This window comes from Eleginops maclovinus, chromosome 6 (genome assembly GCF_036324505.1).
Source record: "Eleginops maclovinus isolate JMC-PN-2008 ecotype Puerto Natales chromosome 6, JC_Emac_rtc_rv5, whole genome shotgun sequence".
Classification (NCBI taxonomy): domain Eukaryota; kingdom Metazoa; phylum Chordata; class Actinopteri; order Perciformes; family Eleginopidae; genus Eleginops; species Eleginops maclovinus.
In genome coordinates this window covers 18,548,947-18,573,765 of record NC_086354.1, presented here as the reverse complement: position 1 = coordinate 18,573,765, position 24,819 = coordinate 18,548,947, and the positions used below count along the sequence as shown (strand labels likewise).

The 24,819-nt window shown below is 41.3% G+C and overlaps 3 protein-coding genes across 5 annotated transcripts in view; all 3 read right to left on the bottom strand.

The window, feature by feature from the left end:
- The window catches only part of cacnb2b (calcium channel, voltage-dependent, beta 2b), a 29,504-nt gene extending 15,347 nt beyond the window's left edge, over nt 1–14,157 (bottom strand). For 2 of the 3 annotated variants that reach the window (XM_063885031.1, XM_063885033.1), the window contains exon 1: nt 13,541–14,157. In XM_063885031.1, coding sequence (XP_063741101.1) covers nt 13,541–13,588 — 48 coding nt within the window. In that variant the 5' untranslated portion in view covers nt 13,589–14,157. Of the gene's footprint in view, nt 1–4,953; nt 5,598–13,540 lie in introns of those variants that run through there. The other variant, XM_063885032.1, reaches the window with a different exon arrangement.
- A 2,243-nt stretch (nt 14,158–16,400) lies between these two features.
- tmem236 (transmembrane protein 236) lies at nt 16,401–21,324 on the bottom strand. Its single transcript, XM_063886329.1, has 4 exons — nt 20,648–21,324; nt 19,790–19,862; nt 18,878–19,001; nt 16,401–17,779 (listed from the first exon to the last, which is right to left on the bottom strand). The coding sequence occupies exons 1-4, from the start codon at nt 20,899–20,901 to the stop codon at nt 17,160–17,162; spliced, it is 1,071 nt and encodes a 356-aa protein (XP_063742399.1). The 5' UTR covers nt 20,902–21,324; the 3' UTR covers nt 16,401–17,159.
- A 527-nt stretch (nt 21,325–21,851) lies between these two features.
- The window catches only part of LOC134865842 (collectin-12-like), a 40,182-nt gene continuing 37,214 nt past the window's right edge, over nt 21,852–24,819 (bottom strand). Inside the window, exon 24 of the mRNA XM_063885610.1 lies at nt 21,852–24,796. Coding sequence (XP_063741680.1) covers nt 24,610–24,796 — 187 coding nt within the window. The 3' untranslated portion in view covers nt 21,852–24,609. The remainder of the gene's footprint in view (nt 24,797–24,819) is intronic.

The following is a 24,819-nucleotide window of genomic DNA, read 5'->3' as shown; positions in this document are numbered from 1 at the left end:
GAGAATGAAAACGTTTGTTTGGTATATTTACGTCGGGTTGACTCAAGAAAATGTGATTAGGTTAGATGTTTTGCTTTTCTTGAAAGCACTTGATATCCCAAACACAAGTACTGTTGCAATCACACACTGCAGCAGATAGTGTTCACTCGAGACAACATTTCTTCTGCATGATCCCTTCACAAATGGAAATAAGTTTCCATGGTAACCATAGAGAATACAATTGCAACCTAAGCATAAAATGCCTCACACTGATTAAAAAAAAACTTGTCCTGTCGTTACGGTGTGTTGTAATTGTCCTAACCTCCATATGGTTTAGTGAAGTCCAAGACATCCTCATGTACTGATATAAAGCGCTTACAGTAATTGAGCAGTACATTAAAATCAATGGGAGATCCAGAGAGGAGTGACTGAAATGACAGTTAGACCACTTGTAGAAAATGTCAGGATAATTAAGTCAGCTTGGCAATCATCACTGCTACTGTACTTCTCAGAGAGGAAGACGTCAAACATCTTACGGTAAATTGTCATTCAAGCTGGCAGCAAGCCAACACAAACTGTACTGTAAGCATTGAAAAACCTATGGAAGCAGCAGGAGGAGAAACGTGCAAATGTAAAAGCGATTGATATCTACATAAAGACTGGGATGCAGTGTGTGTGTGTGTGTGTGTGTGTGTGTGTGTGCACGCTTGCCACTTGCTCTTCAACATGCCTGCAGCTAGCTGCCTGCTTTCAAGGCGCTGCTGTTATCTATCTGTCCCATTGTCAGCTAAGAAAACACAACTAGGGTTAAGGTTTTCCTCACCTTGACACAGCAACTAAAGCATTAGCACATCTGCAATGCCTTAAGCCCGGTAGCAGCTCAGTGTCTTGTTACTTGAAGAAAAGGAAAGTGATCCCCACAGCTTTTGTGCGGTAACAACATCCTCTGCATTTACATATAGGTTTATCGTGTATAGTGAGTAACTTTGGAAAATGTCAACTAGTAAAGAGGTTGCGTGGCTTGCAGGAACACATGCAGAAATGTAAATGAATTTAAATGAGACATTTTAACTGCTATAGGTATAGCAGTTAAGGATAAACCGAATGACAGAAACAATTCTGGGGTTTTGGCTTTGAATTTGGTTTTGTTTGTTTCCTTCTTTATTTTTCTGCCAGCAGGATTATAGGACAACTACTGGCCCAATTTCGATGAAAGTGTAGCATTTGCCACAGAGCAGATTTTATGTTTCACTTATGGAAATGGCCTTGGTGGTGGTCTGCACTCTCCAAGTGCCCTACTAATCCAAAATGTTATTATTCTCCAGCTGTCAGACCCCTGAAAAAGCTTTTGCTTCGAATGAACAGGACTCTTATGTCTGAAACTGAGGAGGCTGAATTAAGTCATCCTATTCTATCCTTTTTCGAAAGTAGCACGAGCTCAGCTTCATTATGTAGAGTTGTGCATCTAAAACCCAAAAAGTACAGCCTGCTACAACCTGCTAAAGCACGGTTTTCTACAGTTCATTATTTTATGCGGAGCTGGTCACTGATTTAATTGTGACAAATTTCCTTTCGTCCCCCCAATGAGCTGCTGGCAATGAGCCCAGGTGTTCACACTCTAATTTTCCTCTATAAGTAGTTTTCTTGTTTTGTCTCTTTGTTGCTTGGGTGGAACTTTATCTGATGAGAGCAATACTCTTTCAATTTAGTTGCTGCACATTTACTTTGATGTGTTTTTCTATATTGTGAGGATTTCTTTGCTTCTCTCTCGGTCCTTCATTAACATGCACTGTGTGTTCGGTTTTCTCCGAGCCTTTTTCTAATCAGCTGCTGTGCATCATCTGTCTGAAGGAGACTGGCTCCGTGCCCTCTGCCTGATGCTACCATCCAGCAGATATGGCCTGGCTGGCAGCGCCATCTTTACTTTGGCACGAGTCTCCGTCTGTGGAGTTAAAGGTTGCATCACGGCCCTTTAGATATCCAATTATAGATCAAGAGTCGCAGCGGCTCTGTGAATGCACTAAAAGTCATTTATGTCTATACAATATGTTAATGAGGGTTTAATCATTATTGCTGATGTCACCAGTAAGAAAGAGTTGGAAAAATAATTGTTTTCCACTTTTACTTTCTCCCAGAGACTATACGCACATTCAATGGTATCATTGACAAACCATAGTAACAGATGGTCAAAATGATCTGAGACTTTTCAGCTTGATTGCCTTTTTTATTAAAATAAATAAAGCATGGTATCGCTATTGGCCTTGGAAGATTACCAGTGCAGCCAAAATAAGTATTTACACAGCTTTTGGTGTAGGAAAATAAAAAAACACCATCAGTCTCGTATTGAATTGCTTTGACTGCCAATCCACATTTTTAAGAAGGGATTTTAAACCAGCAGTACATTTATTTTTGGATTAATATCTTTCAGCATGGGATCAGCCCTTAACCTGAATGTAAATGTGGTGATACATGAATAACAATACCTTCCTAACATTATTGATGTGGAGTGCAGATTGTTGGCTTATGAACTGGATCCAATATAAAGTGGTTGGTGGTAGATATGCTGTATCTTGCACAGGTTTTGTTTTTGTGGGATGTCTCCTGGAGCATGGAAGGGTTAGGTATAAAAAAATTCTAGATAATGTTTATATTTGTTCGGTTTTCATGCTGTGAGATGATGGTGGGGTAACATGCTCAAATGTTTGATGTGTCTGAATAAGTCCATGAGGTATGGGTCATGTTAAAGACCAGACAGATATATCCGATTTTCTTATCCTCTCTCAAATGACTATTCATGCAAAGCAGTTACTACTGTAAAGATAATCTGCACATTTGTAGGAAAAGAAAAATGATTTGCCTAAAAGAAAAGCACTGCCCCAAAGACTACATTGGAAAAAATCCTTACAGAGAAAAAAAACAATGTGTATTTGGGCTCATCTCTCTCTCTGTCTCTCTCTCTGGGTCATGATTGTCTCTGAGTAAGGAGATTAAGATAGCATGCGTCAATCCAGGATTTAGAGCAAGAGAGACAAATGCATCCTCCTCAGAGACAGCCAACTCCGCTGCTTGGACAACGTGTGCTCACGCTGTCTGACAGTCATCAGATAGAGACACAAAAGCAGTATTAATATTATCTGTGTAACTTAATTCTGGCTTGCTTGACTCCTGTAATAGATATATTTTATCTAAAGTTCACAGAGGGCAAGTGTCTGTGCTCGTCTGCATTGCACAGCATTATGATGCAACATGATTACTGTTGGTATAAGGAGGGTTGCGTGTGTGTGCGGGATTATAGAAAAAAAACATTTTGCCAACCATTTATGTTATGATCATTTCTATTGCATTGAGGATATTTTCAGATCACATTTTACACTGAATAGTTCACTGTTCTGCAGAAGAAATACCTATATTCTTGTCTGGTTAAAAGCAAATATATATATATATATTTACAAATTGAAATAATACTGTTGTAAACTTGGAAACAGTCCTAATCCCAAGGTAACCTAGTATTCCTCACCTTATTGCTCCACGTCCTGCCTGGAAGGAGAGCAAGTATCTAAATGTAATGACCCCGGCACAGCGACTAAGAGGCTTTTCCTATTCTGGGTAACAAGCATTGGGCCAGCACTAACCAGCACGCTGAAATGCAACACAGCAGCGATCCAGAGAGAGGGAGTTGTTAACATAAGCATTAAAGGCACCCAATTATGGATCTGTTTTCATATTTACCAAGAGATCCCTAAAAAAACTGAATTGTGCTTTTCATGACTTCGTTTTTTATGAGGGGTCCAATAAATTGCACAGGTGTAAACAGACATAACAATAAGATAATAAAACATGTTGCTTGTTTCCTCTTTAAAAGCGCAACAAGTGCCCAAAGAGAAATACATCTTTGCACGTTTATAACCATACAAGGAGAAAATATAAAAAATTGTATATAAAATTAAACCATTTGAGCAAGTAACTTCCACATGTACACCTAATAAAATGATACGTAAACAATTTAATTTAGGTTCACACAGTCCAAATCAAGCGATAAATTGCAACTTGGAAGAAGTGAGAATGCTTTTCTATCTTGCAGCATAGCAAATATTTCTTCCCCCAGATGGTAAGAGGAGTATTTTAGGATTCTGGAAACACCTTGAGAAAAAGCAGTAAGTGCAGTTAAACAACACTTTGGGTTTCTCAAAGACTGAGAGGTGAATGCTTTGCTCTGTGACTTGAATGTAATAGGGATGCATGAGGAGCACAAAGGGGTGTTCTCTAAAAGAGACCAGTTGTTTCTCCATGTGGCCTTTGTATTTGTATTTCAACAGTAAGAAAAATATTTGATATAACACAAATGGAGAGAATGATGTCAGATTCTGAAATGCAACCCTCAACTCATGATGGAAATGTTCTTCAGGTAAAACGGATACAGTGAATGTCATCATCAAAAATCATGAAGGACCTTGACTGCACCTGCTGCCACCCAATACAAAACTGCTATCACATTTGGAGTGAAAATGTGTTTATATTGGAAAATTAAACAGCGAGAGTAAATAGCAACTCCAAGAGCCAAAAGTGGAAGAAAAGGGCAATAAAAGAGATTAAACCCAATTGATTTTCACAGGCCATCAGTTATGTAACTCTCTCTGCAGCCCGTGGTTTTCAACTAGGCACATGACATAATACAGGCATGGGGATATGTATCTCTATCCGCGCATTGTGCCTGCTTTAGTCAGGGCAATGATTTGGAAAGGCGGCGGCCTCACACAGGGATTAACGCCCAGTGCAACAGATGGTGCATTCTCCTACTCTTCCTGTTTGCTTAGACCCCCCACCACACACACACACACACACACACACACACACACACACACACACACACACACACACACACACACACACACACACACACACACACACACACACACACACACACACACACACACACACACACACACACACACACCAATATTCCATTGTTTTTACCTTTTTCTTGGGTGGCATGGTGGTTAAAGGTGTCCACTGGTGTTATCCCACGGATGTACCGACCGGCTCAGATTATCGTTCAACCGGTTCCAGAAAAAAAGACATGGACAAGTAATCCATGAGACAGAGTTTACCTCTGGGACAGGTGGATGTGTCCGAGGTCCGTTTAACTCAGCAAAAACACCCTTCTTTGAGCGCCTTTTAGTGCGTAAAAGTGAAATATTCCTTAAGGAATCGCGACACAGACACACGGATGAATTGTGTGAGGGGTTTCACTTAAGTCTGTTGTATTGAGAGTTGAGTGTAGTTACCCTCTCCTGAGTCCTGTGGGTATTAAAGGCTTATTTCTCGGTGCAGCATCTGTTGCTCCACACACACCGTTCAGTCTGACCTCCAGCGGCCAACAAACCAAGAAGGTGTCCAACCCGACCGCACTGTCCATGCGCATAAAATAAAGCCAAGTGAGGAGTGTGTGATTTATGTTGCTCAACCGGATTTGGCTCCCTCCGTTGTGATGCCGTATTAGTGTGTGTATGTGGGTGTTTGTGCATCCAAATAACTTCCCGCGGTTTGGCTGCACAAATGGGAGAATTATAATGGCCTGGCTCCAAAACAGAAAGATGGAATAAAAAAGCACGACATTATTCCTGTACAACACAAAGACCAACTCATCACCCCGAGAACTCTTTCAACACATTGGTTCAATGTCATTATGTCACTACTTAAAACGTGCCCCTCTCTGCAAAACAGGAGTTTCTTCTTATTTCTTCCAGTTACCCTCATATTGTTTTGGATTGCCTTAAGTGGGGAGCACAGAACATGACTAAACCAATCAGATGTCTTTCTCTTGAATGTCTTTAATATCGTTAAGGCATTGTAAACCCTGAAAAGGAGGAACACATTGTCGTTTCTTTAACTTAACGTCATGTCCTGATGATGCGGTGTCACATGACACTTCTCTCGTTAAGGGGTCACAAAGCAAAATTGGAACCGTATTTTTTTATGAAATAAATAAATCAAGAACTTTTATTTAATTGTTAATTGTAATTCAAGTTTTGATGTGTAACCTGTTAGGACTTTATTTATTTTTAACTTAAATATTTGACCCTTTACTGACATTTAAAAATTCAGGAAAACAAATTGCTACTTAATAATCCTCAGAACCGAATAACAGGGACAATTTCTTCTGTAGAATATAATTCCAATTTAAATAGTTTTCCGAAATCCCAAGACATACAATTTATATAAAATTAAACCTGTGTGTATTGATACCATAGTTTCATACTTTACTTTATTGAATCTTTGAGCGAAGTACTTCAACTGTATTTCTAAGAATCTTAATTCTACCTCCACAATGTTTAATCTGAAATGCAAAGTCCCTTTCCTACTAGACAAAACAATCCACTTAAATCTCGCTTTTGACTTGAGTGAAAGAAACAAACAAAGCATAAGATTAAACCCTAATTTCGAGGGACAACTATTACAAGTTACGCTGTGTGATCCAGACTTGGAGGGGACGTCAGCAGATGGGCAACACAGGGAAGAACCAAAATCTCCAGTGAGAGCTCTGGGAGGCGAGGGAGACAGATGAAAGTGTTACATAACTAAGAAGGGAAAGGAAAAACGCAAAACCGGAGTCATCAGGGGCACGCTGTGAGAGCGTGGAGCTGGAAGCTGTGACACTGACCTCTCGGTCAACACACATCTGGACCTAGAATACACACAGCTGAACACAGCCACACACATCCTTATCAATATCTCTATTCCTGGCGTGGACACTAGCATCAGAGGTCAGGGCACTGTGTGACAGAGAAAGAGTAAATGGAAGGTCCCAGCGTTTAGCCCATGACCTGGGCTGAACCAGACGTGTGGATTTACTAAATCTGTTCAATGACACCTCAAATCTCCTCCAAATAGAGCCAACAGTCCTCCAGTTCCAGTAAAACACTCAGACAGAGTGCCCGCTTACTTTGACTCTGAGCACAACTGTGAAGATGTTACATAAAGCAGTCAAATCATTCCTGGGCTGCAGAAACAAGCTGCCCGAATGAATGCATGAAGCAACTGTAAAGACACACAGTGGCTCCCTCCATGATGCAAACAATAACTTGATACACAGCATTTTATTTAGGATATTGTGGGACAAACATCTACACATACATTTGTCCCTCAATACACTGAAGAAGACTGTCATGCCTTCAGACTAGTCATTTCATCATGATCAGCAAATCTTCAACACTAATGTGCATAGTACATAAGTGTCATGCACCCACCAAGTATGGCAGCATGCATTTCTGAGCCTTCAAGTGTGTACTGTCTCAAAAAAGTAGTTGCTTTTTCAGTACAAACACAGAAAACATAGGGTTGAATAAAGTGTATTATAATGTGCAAAGTTAGGAATCAACTGGGGATTAATCATTAAAATGCAATCTTCACATTTTCCTGAAAAAACATGCTTTAGCACGCACCTCCTCCATTAATGTGTAAGTAGTGTGTGTTGCAACAGTCCTGCAGTAATGTAGGCAGCACATGGATTAAAGTAGGGCTGCGCTGAAAGTTGTTGAGCTTTGACCGATGGCTGTAGGCCGCAGCTTGTGCTTCAATTAAATAAGCAGGATAAATCAATAAGGGAATATTTGTAAATCAAATATTGCAATAACAAATCACGAATAACCAAAAATGTGTCAAAGATATATAAGAAAACTAGCAAACGGCTAGATAATAAGACCCTGAATTGGAGTAAAGCTGGACAAGTGCTTTATTATTCTGGCATAATGTGAACACGCCCTCTGAATGAGTGTTAATGTTTTTCAATGTTACACAGACATGTTAAACATCTTGTATCTTGCAGCTTAATCACCTGACAAGGCACTATCGCTCCAAGCCATAAATAAATCCTCAGTCTTCTCACTCCCCTACACAGCGCACGTGTCCATGTGCATGAGCTGTTACTCGTATATAAACATCTGTCCCTAAGCTTCTTACAACCAAAATGTGTGTGTGTGTGACAGTAGTGCAGGGCTGCAGAGGCAGTGATGGATGTCACGCAGAATATCAGGCAGAGCTCCAGACCCCGGCCTCCCCCTCTGCCCTCCTCTCTGTCCACACATCTGCCCTCGGCTAAAAAAAAGACTCCAGGAATTCATACCTGCTTGCAATTGGACATAACCTAAAGGTATTTTGTTAAGCTGTAACTGCAGTCATGCTATATCAGCACATGTTATCCCTTCCCATTCCATACTCATTGATTTAGGCCCAGTCATCACCTTTTATTTCTTCTTGATAGTGTTTTAATTCTCTGCTGGCTGGGCAGAATGCATTAATTAAAGCAGGCTGGAGAAGAGCACAGACAGCTTAATAGTTTGACCAAACAGCTGTTGGACACATCAAGGCATTTGTGCAAAAGAGCGATCAAAGACAATAGTTTTACTGCTCTGTTTTTATCTGTAAATACTAAATCAACCCGATAAAAGACGCCCCTTCTTTAGTGCTATGCTTTATGTAAGCATGACGCCAAAATTCTACGTGTTCCTTGGATATGTACAGTATATGTATCATTTGTAAAGAGAACAATACAAAAATAAACAATTGTAGTGGATAATACAGAAAGATGTTAGAGAAAAAACACTCAAACTGAATTCCTAAAATCCACCTGCAGCCCTCTCAGCTCCATCCTCACTCCACTCCTCCCAACGTCCACCTCCTAACCCGAGAGGAACTACTCACCCAGGAGACATTTTTGTTGTTTGGCACTCCTGACATGGCTTCCAGGCGGAGCGGTCAAGGGCCAGGCTCCTGAAACCCTCAGCGTCCTCTCTCTCTCACACACACACACACACACACACACACACACACACCTTCAGTAGCAGCAGCCCGCTCGGAGAGGGGCTTTTCATTTGTCGTCCTCCACTCCCCCCCCCCCCTTTGTGCCAACAACCCTCACAAGATTGTCATCTGCCTGGAGACTTCTCCTCCAATCCCACCCAGCAAAACATGATCCAAAACTGATTGAAGAAGGAAAAGAAGGAGGAGGACAAGGAGTGGGAGTGAGGAGAAGAAACAAAGATAGTCCAACTTGAAGAGGTCTCCTTCAGATGCAGAAATAGAACATGCACAAAAGTTACTTCAGCCTTCCACCTAAATCCTCCTCTTCCTTCTCCTTTTCAGTAGCTGTCTGCTCTTTGCAGATTCATAAAGCCTGTATGAATATACAAACAAACATCTGGATATGGCCCCTCCTCCACCATGCTGGAGGCTGGGGCCAGCAAACGACCAATCCTGCACTCCTAACATCTGGGAGAAGAGAGATGGAGAAAAGATGGATGGAAAGAGGGAGGTGGAGAGGAAGGAAGGGACGTATGTGATGAGAGATGTGAGAGATGGAGGGACAGTGGGTGAGGATGGAGGAGGAAGGATGACTGGAGATGGCAGGTTACTGATCCCTAACATGAGATTTTAGGGGAGAAAAAAAATTGCTAATTGTCTTGAGTGACGTGGGAAAATCAATACTCTACCACTCTCATGTCTGTACTTAAAGCACAGCGTTGGAGCCAAGAGGAGATTGCCTAGCTTAGAATTATTGCAAGAAGGTGGAGACAGTAAGCCTGTGTCTCTAAAGTTAGAAAAGACATCTAAGAAGTGTCAAATCAACAGGTATTTATTTCACAGGGATTGGTGAAGTTTCACTATTTCTTAGATGCAGCCAAGCGCAGTGACTTTTCGCAGTGAAGTTACAGGGAAATAATAAGTGAATTATTAAAGTGTTGATCATAAAGGAAATGGCTACAAGATAGTCATTTTTATACTCCAACTTTAACCACACATTATCTGATGTTACACTTTTGGGTTGAGTAGGGTTAGATAAGCCAATGTTTACTGATCTCTAAAAGAAAATAAATTAAATTAAATGTCAAATGTCAACTGGTTTTATGAATGCTTGCAGTTAATTTTTTACCCAACACTCAAAGCTGTATCCTTCCTAGGGCGGTGGTGGCGAAGTCCATAGGGGCTTGGCCTGGGAACTGGAAAGTCACCAGTTCAAGTCCCCGAAAGACCAAGTGCCACCGTGGTGTCCCTGAGCAAGACACTGGTTACCTACACTGCTCCCCGGGCGCCGTACATAATGGCAGCCCACTGCTCCTAACACTAGGATGGGTCAAATGCAGAGACCGCATTTCGTTGTCCTAGTACTTGTACTCTGTGCAATGACAATAAAAGTTGAATCTTCTTCATCTTCTTAAGATGTATTACAATAAAAAAAATGCAGTTTAATTATGTTTATCTAAATAATAAAAGGAAACTTCGTCACCAAAATGCCTTCTCTGGTCAACCACATTGTATACAAATGTATTTTATTTTGTATAAATATTTAACTTCTGCACGGAACTTTATGCATTTAATAACCAAGATTCTGATTTAGTGTAAATATTTCATTAGCATTGTTAGATGGAGCCTGAGATCCAACACTTTATTTCCAACTACCGCTTCTCTGTAATTGTGAATGTAAACTGAAAGCACTGAAACTAAACTTGTCAGAAACAGTATATTTAACTCTAACATTGTAACAGCTTTTTATTTTACTTCATAAGCAATTCACGTAAGACCGCTTTACTGCATTTCTATGAATAAAATAAACGGCCGGGTCAGATCCGCCCGGAAGAGCTTTTTTTTTGGTGGTGTACAGAAACTGGTCTGTGATCTGCTGTACCATCCCATCGCCTCTGGTGAAGTAGAAAATAGCAGTGGGACTGTTGAGGGTGGAAACAAGTCAATACCGACCACAGCTTGCAGCATGTTTACCAAATCCACAGTATTTTCATTCAGCGTTATAATCAATGTCCACCTTGGCGTTGTATGGATCTGTGGTCCTTATAGATTCACCTCCAGGAGAGTGGGCTACAGGGGGAAGGAATCACATCCTCTGCAGTATTACCATTCAAGAGATGCTGCACCCCACACATGGAATAAAACTGGAGGCTGGGATGTGCTATTCAAATACAAAATGTTAAAAAAAACACTGGAGGTAACATCAGAGCTAAGTGTATTTCTTATAATATGGTGATGGTTGGAGAAAGAGCTGTAGTGTCTTCACCTCTACTCAAATGTAAGACTGATACATCCGAGAACAGTTGAATGCACATTTCAGTAATCAAAATATAGAAACTAAGTACAGTGAACGTTTTCAAAAACAAGAAAAACTGTCACTACTGAAAATCAGACCAGCAAAATACTTTCACAGGTGTTATCTGATCATTTGAATTTAAAAGCCTTACTCAATAGCCAGAAAAAAGTAATCATGGGAAGCTTTACAATCTGGCTCCAGCTGGTATTCAAGTACACATAGGGTGATCGTAGCCGGGAGTCAACGCTGAGATTCTGTCTGTGAAATGTTCGTAATATCAATGATTTCTCTTAACAATATGACGGTCACTAGAAGTAGAAATCCTACTAAAAACAGACAGTGTAGTACTGTAAAAAAAAAACTCTCAGCAAAGGAACCATAAAATGATCTCTTGCAAGAAAATACAGCATTTCTTTAAACACCAAAATAAACATTATGAAAGAGGGGGCAAAATCAAGCACAACGTGAACGGATATGTTCCCAGTTTAGATGCAACATTTCCTTCCATTAGTCATTCATCTCTTCCTCTTTCTATCGAACACTTCTGCCTCCTGCCTATATGCTGCAAGATTAAGGAAAAAGGCACACAAAATAAAAGCGGATATTCCCAAACATGCAATACATCCAACATGTTATCTGACTTTCCTTAATTAAAAATGACAAACTTAGAAATGAGACAAACCCTTCTCATTTTTTAAACCTGTGGATGAAAATGTGAGGTTCAGAAAAGTTTTTCCCCTTAAAGGTGTCTTGTTTTGGTTCAATCAGATTTACATAATGGGAATAACTGAGCTCTTCACCTGTGTTTGGAATCATCCTCAGTCAGTGACATTATGAGAACAGCAGAAATAAAACAAAGCTCAGAAAGACGTCTTTAGATCCTTCCTCCAGCCAGGCAAGCACTTGAAGTAATCGAGCTGTGATCTCTGCCAGCAAAGGCCACATCTGGAGGGACAGTTCTAGAAAACGGCACCTGGTGCGCTGAGATATTCCCACATAGTGTGATGGTTGCTCTAAGCTAAACTGTCATTTCACAAAAAATATAAAGTCTGTTGATTTAAATGCGTTTCTTCATTTTCAGCATTTATCCCAACGCAGTGGCTCCCAACCTTTTCGCAGTGACTTGATTTTAATAGTTTTAATAGCACGAAGACAGAAATCTATTATTTTAAAGCAGCAAAGATTTAGGGGGAAATCTGGAAACCCAAACTAACACACTGTGCAGTAGCATATATTTAGTTTTGTTAATTCCCAATGAAGTGAGTCATTTTTAACTCACGTTGGGATTCATTGTCCTTGTAGCTTACACTGATCCGTCCTTTTAATGATTTAATTCAGTGCTGCTTACTGTAGGTCAACAAATGATGTGAAAATAACAGATGAGTAATATGCACCACATTAGGCACATTTCAAGCCTGGGTGCTTCTAAACAACGCTTCTTTTTTAAATTAAAGACACTTTCCTGACTGCTGTCATCAGATCTTGATATGTCACTGTGTTTTGCTGTGCATGGCTTTTTGATTGTGTACGTTTCTTTCTCCTGGCTTGTTGCTGAGGTGGGCACACACTGAATGCAGCAGAGCAGTGCGTGGTAATCTGCGAGGCTTTGCTCTGGCAGCCCATTGAGTGCCGAGCGCTGACAGTAAGCCTGTTTCATGTAGGACTGTGGCTGCGATACTTTCCTCCGCAGTCAGCGCCATCACACAATGCACAGCTCTGAGACTCTATAGTGTCCGCTGCAACAGGACTTGCAAAGACGCATGAGCGAGGAAAGCAACAATAACTACAGGGATGAAGCAGCAAACATAGAGGAGAGGAAGAGGGAGTTCAGGTAAGGATAAGAAGAAAATAAAGAGAAACAGGTGGAGGAGACTGTCTTCCTGCTACACTGTCATTGAGAGGACATTAAAAGCTGTCTTGTAATGCGAAAGCTGCACCTGTCTGTCCTCCCCTGCTCCTTCAGAAAGGTCACCCATGTGAAGTGAGGAAAGCAGCTTTCCCTAAATCACCTTGACTTAGTTTTTTATTGCATGGTGTTGAAATCAAACTGTTGCCTCAAACAAACCATCCTGTTCAGCTTATTGGCTTTCAGGTCATTTCTTCATGAAGTCCTGCACTGGATCGATATTGCAAGCTGTTTGACAATGACACTGTTTGTCCTGATAAACTGCAGCCCGGCTGAAAACTCACACAGAGAAACCGTCACAGAGAAGTGAACAGGTTGCAAGAGTCACATTTCTATCTGCTTACAGCCTGCAGATGCAAACAAATGCATGGATGTAAATGTCTCCAGCATTGTTTCAAAAGTATACAGTGACTCCACATACAGCAGTATATATAAAACGCAACAATCTTGTGTATTGTAAAGATGCATCACCTCCCCTCTCTGACACAAGACTTCCCTGTTGCTATGGGATGAAATAAAACATGTGGATGCTGCATGGAGATGCTGCGATGGTCACTTACATAGGTGGACTGCACTCTCCGCCAGTGTCCCAGCCCACAGCAATACATCAAGACATCCAGTTGCGGGGAAGAGGGGACAGGCCGATGGGTGGTCTCAGGCTGGGCTCACACACAGGATCCTCATGGCACAGGTGATGCACCTGATCGCCTCCTATTCAGGGAGTTCCCGCAAAAAGAAGACTCTCTGTGGTCCTCAGGTCCCCTCAGGGGATCACAAGGGGGTCCCTCGCGTGAGTTGTATACTCAGATGAGTTCAGGTGATCCAGAGCATCTTCAAAGTCCTGTCCCGTGCACCAGCCTGATGTGAAGTGTGTGTGCTTGAGGTTAGTTAGTCTCCTTGTCTGTGTCCTCACCTCTTCTCAGAAGGACAGGTGGTTCAGCTGTCATCCTGTGTTTATTTACCCTCCGAATACCACACCTCACACCTCGCTGTTTTGACTTACCCTGTCAGAAAAACCTCCCTTCCAGCCTCCCCCGGCTTAAGCCCCCTGAATAGACTTGCTTCAGAAACTAAATGTCATCTTCTTCTCTATGTGTGTGCGTCTCAGTGCTCTGTAGTCTGTCAGATTTATCCAATCAGAGTTCCAGCCACACTCCACAGCCGTCTCGTCTGCATCCCTGTCTATCCCTCCCTGGTAAGCCCACCCTGGGAGTCCAGATTTCCGTTTTTTGTGTGATTCCTCTGGTCTCTCCTCCTCAAAAATCCCAGCTCTTTAGCTCCTCCTTCAGTATCTCTCACTCCAGCACGCTGCTTCCTCTCTCATCAGGACCGTTCCTGCTTACCTGAGTCACTCTTTGCACTCCTGCTGTTACTGTGACTGCACGTGTGTGTGTGTGTGTGTGTGTGTGTGTGTGTGTGTGTGTGTGTGTGTGTGTGTGTGTGTGTGTGTGTGTGTGTGTGTGTGTGTGTGTGTGTGTAGGCTGCAGCTGAAGCTCACAGCTCTCCCTCTCTCTCTGTTGCCATGCTAGAGCAGGTAACATTCGGCTAGCGCAGGAGACACACAGCCTGAATTCAAATGCGCCTCCAGCCTCTCAGATTTACAAAGCCTCCATCCCTCCTTAACAGCCCCCCCCCCCCCCACACTATCTCCCCTCCTTCTCCTCCATCATATCTCAATCTGTCCTCTCTTCCCCCCGTCTTTCTTATTTGCCTCATCTCTGCCCACACTGTCCCTCCACTTTTGCCTAATTTTGTTTAATTTCCCTCCTCTGCCGCCAGCTCTCTCTCTCATTGTTTTTATATTACCATGAGAGCGGAATGAGGAAGCACTGGGGAAATTCTGCTCCAACACTGTGACAATCCTCCCACATATTTTCAAACCATTTAATTCTATAATTGAGTCCCAAAACCTCTTGGCACAAGTGGAGAAAATGAGTCAATATATTTCAACGTGTTTCCAAAAGATAACAACTTTTTTTTTCTAAAGTACAGATGAGTTTCTGGATCTTTTTCTAAAGAATAAATGTGATCTTTTCAGGCAAAGAAGAGTCCCTTTGAAGCTCTGCACAGTGAGGCATTGTGCAAAATGCTATCATCAGCAGGAAAACATAATGACAATGTACATTTCAGTTTCTTTGCAGGCTGGATATGAAGTGAAAACCGGATGAATTAATGCAAAGCTTCTCTAAGAATGCAGGAAAAGTTAATTTATATGACCAAAAAAGGAACTAGGAAATGAAAGCCTCCTCAGAATGCTTTATGTTGAATGTGAAATAGACTCAGATGAAGATACAGGCTGTTGCTTTTTCCCTCTGATCATTCGCAGCATTCATTCTGTGTCACAGGAATAACAGAAGAGCTCTCTGGACTGCCATCATGGGTAAAAAATGGCCACAATAACTGAAGCTGCACTAATGCTTTCTTGACGATTATATTATGAATCATTAAGGAGGAGGATGATCACGACTGTGGGGAAATTAAGGGAAGTTAATTTTAGTCTTCAGTAAATGAAAGCAGGCTAGTTCTGCCCCTCCCTCTGTATTATAGTGTCCCATCGCTCTGCGTGTACATCATTGATAAAGCATTTAAACACATCTTCCTATTCAGTGTGGCAAAGGCATTCACCAGAACACAGCAGGTGCAGAGGACCCTTTATTTCTAAATCCTTAATGTTGTACCTTTATGTGTGTTGGGGGGGTACACAACCGCCACCAATTAGACACTCCCTTAAACAGTTGGTCCCCTCGCCCCGGATCATCCATCAGAGAAGACAAAGACCAAGCACTCCATGGGATGTATTTCTGTCAGAAATGCCCTGGTGGAGGACTGGCGATTATACATCAGCATATCTCTGCGGTGTCACGTTGGCATTCTGTTTTGAAACAGCCACACACACAGACAAACGCCCAAGGTTACAATTCAGTGAGTTATACTGCCATGAAAACACATAAAGCACCACAGGGCCGGCAGCAAAGGCAAGAGACGAGGGCAAGATGCTGATTCTCAACAGCCAAGGACGAAGCAAGTGAGATAAAAGACACAAGGAAAATGAGCTGGTTCTGTCACAGAGGCGAACGATGGTGAGGAAGCTGAAATCATTAGAGAAGAAGAGATAATATATACACTGTGTTCTCTAATGTGAACACAGATTATTGGTAATGTAGAGGAATGATTACTTACTAATAGGGCATGGGTGACAGATAAAAGGAAAACCTCAAAAGAGAACCACAACGGTTATGGATAGTCCTACAAAAAGAACTTTGGAACGGTTTAAAAGAAAGTTTACTGCAAATAAATGCCAAGTTTGTGATCGATTTTTATCCTATGGAGAAGCGGTATGTGTCCTAAACTTACAAGGTCCCCAACCTCAGGGCACAGGTGTGTATTCTGTGTCGAGATTATTTTGTTTTGTCAAGAGCAAAAAACCTTGTGTAATAAAGAGGGAAATTGTGGAAAAATATTGTAGTTTGCACTAACCCTTTACCCTTTATTACGGTACCCAGTTTGTATTCAGTAGAAGCTGAAAAAAACACAGCGTCTTTAAAACACAGCATCTTTCAAACACAGCATCTTTAAAACACGATGTCTTTAACAATTGTCTAAAACGGGACAGAGTATTTTGTTATAAATAAAAAAACTTGACAAAAACATAAATTAGCTAACTTTTGGTATTCCAAAGTCCATTGACATCTTAAATCAATTACAGGAAATAATAGGTGAATTCAGATTAAAGGTTTGCTATTAAAATATGGGGAAAACATTGACACGTCTGAAAACAAAGGATATTTATTTCACAAAGTTCGGGTTGTTTGAAAAAGCTAAAAAAAAAAAAATGTCATCACTTTTGTGTTTTGTTAGTGTGCTAACAAATAGATTTCAAAAAGATGCAGGTAAACTTAAAATTAAAAACAATAAATACTTTGGATTCAATGTCAAATGACAAATGCCTTACTGTACACTCAAACCTACACAACCTTTTATGTTTTAAATAACGGATTACTTTTCTCTTGATAAAAATGTATCATATATTTGCAGCCATTACAATTCAAAGCATGTTCGTCTTGATCCTCAGCACCAGCTGCATGTTCCTCTGTTGCTGCTCCCCCCACATAAATACACCAACTATTCATCCACAATCAGAGCGGACCTCTCATTAACAACAGACTGTGCCTCTCCTCCTCAAAACATGCTCTGCCTCTTGAAAATCCTCAGCTTAGTCAGGAATGTAAAGTAGATAAAAGTCAGGCTCACCAGCACATTTTTCAACGCGTACAACACGGGAGTGACATAACCGAACACGACAACGAGAGCGACTCGAATGACGAAGAAAGGAAAGTCCTGCAGAGCGACTCCCGCAGAACACAACAGAGGGTTTTGAGGAGTGATGATCATGCGGAGAGTGGACATGAAGGCCAGGATGTAGATGGGGAACACCCAGGCTGAGAAGCAGATCAACGGCTCTCCTGCCACTCTCACCATCTCCACCGTGTCAAACCAGAACAAGAAACTATCCACCAACACCTCTGACCTCATGTCCCTGCGCCACAGGAATCCCAGAGGACCAGAGTAGGACCTTTGGCGTGAGGAGGAGGAGTACAGGTAGGCCGTGCTGCGTGTCGGTCGGCTGGGTGAGCCAGGGAGGTCAGACCATCTGCCTGAGGCACCGCCGTTCCTGACCTCTGGGGTCACACCGTTCTGGCCTTCATCATCGTCAGCGTGCAGCTGGCCTGTGACGGTGGTCACCTGCTCCAGGTGGGTGAGGACCGGGCCGGGCATGTCAAGGTCAGAATCTATGCTGTCTGTTGCGGGTGACAAGAAATTAAACTGTAAAAGTTGTAGGTCGTGGATACACTGAAACACAAACATTATTAAAAAGAGAGCAGTGTTGAAAAGTATTTGTTTTAAGGGGGTAGATTTTTTTCAAAGTAGTTTCAAAGTGCTGTGGTACATACAGTTACCATCTATCCCGGCTGGAAAAGGAACGTTTAGCTTTGGACCGACCCACACCATATGCAGATTAAACACATCATTTGTCTAACACAATTTTTTGAGGAGGGGGAGACAGAGGGGAAGACACATCCCAAATGGTACGAGGTTGGATTCAAAACAGGATCCTCTGCACAGGGACCCAGCCCCAGCACATGGGCCAAGAAGTGTCTGAACTACAGTGTCCCCAAACACGTTTCTTAAAGGTCATATAACAGACGGGCATTTTATTAAGGCGTTAAACAGTGAACTGCATTCTGAGACAGGGCTCTTTGCAGACATCTTGGGGACACCTGAGGACCTCAGAGGGCCTGTGGCAGTAGCCAACGGCAATGTTAATGACTACAAAAGACTGACTGACAAAAGAATAATAAGAAACTGATCCTGTGTTGGTACGACAATAACTGGATCAGTTTAGAGTAATGACCCCGGATTTACAAGTCAAGGCAGGAAAAGCACACATTACAAACACCGCGATAGTTAGTATTGTTTGAAGAGGGGTTCTATAAGGTTCTTATCCATAGTCAGTAAAACACTGCAGTCACTCATAACACAAACTGATGCAGGCAGCGGTTGACAAGCAACTTCGGCATGCTGCGAGTTACTGTTACACATTTTTCTCAAGGAGTTTGATGGCTTTGAAGAGAGCACAGATAACGGCTTTAGTTCCCCGTCGCCATCTTCTGTAGGTAATACCCTCCCTGACTATGGTTAGGTTAAACCCAACATCAAACCATTTCTTAAAGCAGCTAAAACATTTCATTATCTACACTTTTGCGCTTTTCCTACCTTGCCAGGTCAAAATATCTACAGGATCAAAGACTTTAATCCAATTGATCTCACGCAACATAAAACCCAAACACTTCAAATGCATAAACATTATTACGCTTTTAACTATACCAAAAACTCACTTGATCCCATGAGCTTGCAGGGGCGGATCCTCTCTATGATGTCCACACAGATGAGGGAGAAAAGCACCAAGGAAACAGGCAACTCAGTAAAGTGGTCAAGCCTGAGCCCTCTGTCCACTTGCACCTACAGTACAACCAAAAACAGAGTAAATTCAATAGTACAGAGAACTGATGTGCCACTTATGAATCATGAGGGATGAAGCTGAATCGAAACCATTCATTATGGCATTTGGCCCAAACTGAGAGAGAAGAGCCAAGTTTTATGAAGCCATCCAGTTTTATCACCCCATCATTATTGAAATAAAATGCTGCTTTAAAATCCCTTAAGACAAGATGAAGAAATATTAGATGGTGTTATTTAATGGATGATGTGTCTGACAGGTCTTTGTGTAGCCTAATGATCTTATTTATATCATTGCCAAGGAGGATTATCAAGGAATAAAAGAAAACGTGTCACATATGTGTAAAAATTCCTTGGAGGATGGTATTTAAGTTTGGGTTAATGGCCAACCTGTTATGTTCAGTGTGGGTTACTGAATACCCCAGACGCAAAGTGCAGTCATGTGACAGTGGACACATTTCCTCTGTGGTTTCCATATAAATGTGCCAAAGTACACAGGGAGAAAACATTTGGACTCCCAGAGGCCAAATCTCAGGGTACTTGGGAAGAAGAATTGGTGACAAGCAATCTTTTTCTTTCTCTGTGGTGCAGTGGGCCGCGTCGACCATCACTCAGTGAATAATAATAGTTCTCCAAGCACATACACAAGGGGGGGTCATAAAACCTCCTCGTGCCACAAATGGACTGTTTACAACAAATATGGCTGTTCAAGGACCCCGTCGGAGCGTGACAGAACAAAACATCAACAGGTGCTTCTCCGTGACAAGAACCATCAGTCTGCATGCCTCTACCTTGGAGCTGGCGATTAATATGGCAAAGCACGGGAAGGTGCACAGGATGAGATACGCCAGCGCTGTCGGCCTCCTGAAAGACGAAACGAGTTGATTTTAGTTCACATCTGAATAACAGTTACCCTGCTGTAATGACAAATTGTTGAAAGTGCTGGTCCTTTTCTCAATGTATAAACTGCATTCCTTAGTGTCATTGTCCGGCTTATGTAGTTATATTAAAGGGAAATAGTACAATAAATGTACATGAGTACAATTGTTAGATACTAGTGCATTGTGTGCCACCTCATACTAGAATTCCACATCATTAGGAAGCAAATATTGTACTTTTTACTCCTGAAATCTATCTAGTTGCTTTGTAAAATAAAGCGTACCAATGGTATTTTTGATAGAAAATGCCACAAGTTACAATAATGGGATGATGTTAAAGCCACAATGCCTAAAAACTCAGTGGAATCACTAAGAAAGCAATATCTAGCTAAATTAGGCTAGCATTAGCCACCGTAAACTAGTGATCATAACAGACCAAGTTACACCTGTAGCACTCAAACCCTGTGAGTGTATTTATCTTAGTAGGGATGTTTTCCATTGTTAATGATTCAGAAAAAATGAAATCAAAACGTACAACATATGATACTTTGTTAATGATTGAGCAACAACACAGTAGTTAAGATTAGCTCCACATAAAAACAGCAATCATTTTGCACCATGGGCACTTTTACGTTTGATATTTAGATTAGCGATTCTACTTCTGAATGGAGGACGTAACTGTAGCTCCTAGCCATTCTGATTCTGACTGGTACATGTATAAACCAAATCACAGTGGCTTTGATTAAACCACTTCCCAATGGCTGTACTCACCACTGTGTGATCTCCGTGATAAACCTCCTCCTCTTCAGGATGAGATATTTCAGAGGCACCCACACCAGCAGGGTCACAGAGGTCACGTAGGCGACAGAGGCGGCCACCACCAGCCAGTAGGCAGTCAGATCCCCTCCTCTCACATCACGTATGAGGCTGGCAAACCTCTCCATTATCACAAACACTGGTATGATGAGGGCCGCAAACTGCAGCACCTCGTACAGGATGAACTTCAGCGTCTTCCCCGAGGGCATCGTCTCTGAAAACCAGTCGCTGGTCTGAAAAGACTTCGACAATCATCTCCCACAAAACGAGCCGGGGGAGCCGTTGGACTCTGCACACTGACACTGCTTACACTGCACTGGAGGCTGTATTCTTTTTACTGCCGAGGTAATGAGGTGGTCACGCTCGCCTTTTTATGGGCTCACAAAGAAGAGTCATTCCATCCCATAATTTCAAGGAGATTGTACATAAATTCTGGAAAAAGTTACATTGAGACTCAAGGTCTGTTTGACGGTGTTTTAGGAATAAAAGTATGAAGACAAAACACTTTTAGAGAGCTGCATAAAACTCTTATGTGACTTTTTAAATTATTCCACTTAAAAATGCCACTTTCAAAATCAGGGACATTGTCTTTGGAGGACAAAGCTGACTTGCCTCTTTTGACACACACACACACACACACACACACACACACTTCCATCTAGTGGCAATACAGAGGACATATTTAAAAATCCCCTAAAAAGGATCTCTTAACACTTCACTTAAACACGTTCAACAAAAAGGTGTGTGACTGTTGTGTTTTACTGCACTAGTTTCAAATACATATACCTTAAAAAGTAACTGTGTATTTAACATCAGTCTTGCACCATGAACATACCACTCCAAAACGGTCAAGATTTGATCTGAGGTTGCACAACTGATGGTGGTGACAACTTTTTTCCTGGATTGCCTACTTAACACAAGTTAGAAAAGCCACAACAAAAATGCTCACTAACGCAGAAATCTCCGTTGACATGATGAAAGCCGTTCTTACTTTAAAAAAAAAACAGTGTTCATGTTGTGTTATGAACAACCTGATATAGAATTTTCTCCTGTAAAATGTCTCACCAGTGAAACAGTTTAAGAAGCAAATCAAACAAAAATAAAAACACACTAAATGTATCCACAAAGTGCTCTAAAAACAAGAGAACAAGGCTGTTCATATAATTCTGTACATTTGGCCTGGTTTTATTGTGAATACCAATTAATAAGTATGGTTAAAAGAATACATACAAACAGCAGGATACAAGATTAGACAGAACCTTTACATTAAGGGTGTTTAAAACTTAAAAACAGGCGGCATCTCAATCCTGTGCGAGTCACACCGGGGCTGCAGTGCAACAACATGTTAGATTTGGATATTATAAGGGGAACTACTGGCTCCTGTCCCAGAATACCCTCTTTGACTCAACAGATGAACTCCACTCTTTAGTTGAAGGCAGCAAAAGAAAGATACCTTGTCTTTCAAATCAACTTTAGGAATGCTACAATCTGAAAAGTTCTGGAGAATTAAATGGCCTCTTAGTCCCAGGTACCAAAGCTTAATTTGGGGGTTGTTTTATATTCTTAACGTGGCACAGGAGGAGCACAATTTGAAGCAAAGTATATCAAGAGAAATTGAAATGAAACACATCTCAGATCATTACACATAATGTAGTTCATTGTATCATAGTTCCTTCATGTAGCATCATTCAATATTAAACACCAGATAAATAATATTCCTGTTTCTTCAACTTCTTGCTATCCAGTCAGTGTTTTAAAAACTTCCCAAAGACTTTAAAGAGGTAAAGCCAAAGAAGAAAATTGGTATGACAACAACATTAAATCAATAAGTGTCACTGTAACTGAGAGAAAGACATGTTGACTGTGCTTTCCAGAATCATAAATCCTTATTTCGGTTCTCTTTCAGGTAGAATTTGTTTTAGTGTTAGACAGCTTCGAGAGAGGGTTTGAAATGCAATGGGGGAGGTACGATCAGTTTAGTTTTTTTTTCCACATTACCATTTGACCCTACAGTACAAGAATCATGTATCAAACACCGAGAGAAATGTCCATGTTCTCATGTGAGCGATTTAAATATACAACTAAGTTAGGCAGAATATCACATACTCCGCTTTTTCTCTGAATACATACATCCTGCAATGCTTTTTCATTTAAAACAGCATAACAATAATCGAAACATAAATTAAAATGCACTACAAAAAAAAAACATCGTATTCATTTTTTTTTAACACTGACTAAAGAGATGCTTTAAAGACACTGGGGCTGTTCGGAGAGGTCGCCCCTTAGTAGCCGAATCTGTTAGCATAGCGCCCGAGTGGAGATGGAGCAAACCCTACAACACGGATGTGGAGCTGCTCATTTCAAAAGGAAAACTCTGCAGCTTGATGAAAGGGGTGAATTATGTTAAGAAAAAACAAAAAGGAGCAAATATCTTACTTTTTTTTCTGCGGTTTGTTCTCTTTGGCTTTTACACCTTTAGTTTAGCGGGGAGATCGTGACTGCAGAGTTCACCTTAAAGGCTGAGAGATTCACTCGGGGCTATGCTAACATCCGGACCGACCATGAACTCATCATGTGGCGTCACTACGAGTGTGGTACAGTATATACAGGAGTCATGTGCATGCTTAAATTCCTCCGGTTTCTTTTTCCCTCCAAAATAACAAAGTGGCTTCAGTTTTCAATACTTCTACAAGTTGACAACATATACAGAATAAAGCAACCTAACGTTTTTAGCATCGCCTAAAAGTCCTTTTTCTGGAAAAAGAAGTGAAAGTAAGTCGACGCCCCTTTTTTTTCTGTGACACGATTAGCACTGCAGGGGCTTTAAGTGTGTGAGAAGGCTGTGGCATGTTACTTAGTGTGTGTGACGTTAAATTATAACACTGCTGAGGAAGTATGGACCACCTGGTGCAACTGTGTGTGTGTGTGTGTGTGTGTGTGTGTGATGCTGTACACCTGCCTGTAGTGTGTGTGTAGCTCCAGAGTGCATCTTCAAAGGTGGTGAGAAGGAATGCCTGTGTGTATTTCACACTTGATCAAATAGTAATCGCAGAAATATCTTGTCTTTTGGTTTGAAGCGGCTATAGGAACACTTTCTCTCAGCACATTTTTGTTTTTCCTGCTAACGAACTGTGGACTTTCATCCTAAATTAAAGGTAAAATACTGTAAGTATCATCAATTCACTTCCAAATAAAATAAATGCTAGCTTTTCCTACAAAGTTTTGAAATAAGTTCGCAGGTCTGCTGAACATCCAAAAATATGTTGAAGAATAAAGTCTTTAATGATATATGACTAATGAGTTCATATTTACTTTAGTTTAAATAAAGCTGTTCATTTTAGGTAACTTAATGATTGTTTTTATTCACATCCCCTTCAATTGGTATCGAATATGTTCCAACCCATAAAATGAAGCATAACTGCAATGTTTCCAGAGTCCTATTGATTAAAAGGAAGCAATAGATGCAGGTCTTTTTTTATATATATAAAAATGGAGAATGCATTGATATCAGGTCTAGATTTAGAAGTGATCGGGCTTGAGTGATGATCAAATCCTAAAAAAAAGTGCGACTGAAGATAAAAGTGCAACTGAAGGCTCCTCTGTGTCTTCACTCCGGGTCATGTAAAGACAGAGGAAGAGTGAAAATGTAGAAACATCAATAATAAAAGAACACAAAGTGTGTTTCTATGATCACTCCTAAACCTGGAGTGAGAAGTGTAACAGTATATTACCTGCCAGATAAAACAAGACAGAGTGCCACATGATAGGTTTAGTCTACTCCTTTTAAATTATTTCACCCACCTTGTGTTCCCTGCTAAAACAAATCCGAGTATAATATAAGAGATGATGCACGACTGCTATTTGATCAGGTGTGGTGCATGTGTTTGCGCGTGAGGTTAACAGGGATCTAAGGGGCCCTATAGCAGAGCTTTCTCTGAGGAAGGTGCTATGCTCGGGCCGGAGGCGTGGCTGTAGTTTGGTGTCTGTGTCATGCCGGGGCCCGGGGCCCCCGTTGGGTTCTGGTAGGACTGCATGTCTGTCGGGGCCATGCTGCCTGGAGCTGCAGTGTAGACTGGCGGCTGGCCCATGTACATATGAACGTCACTAAGGAAAAGAGTGAAGCAACA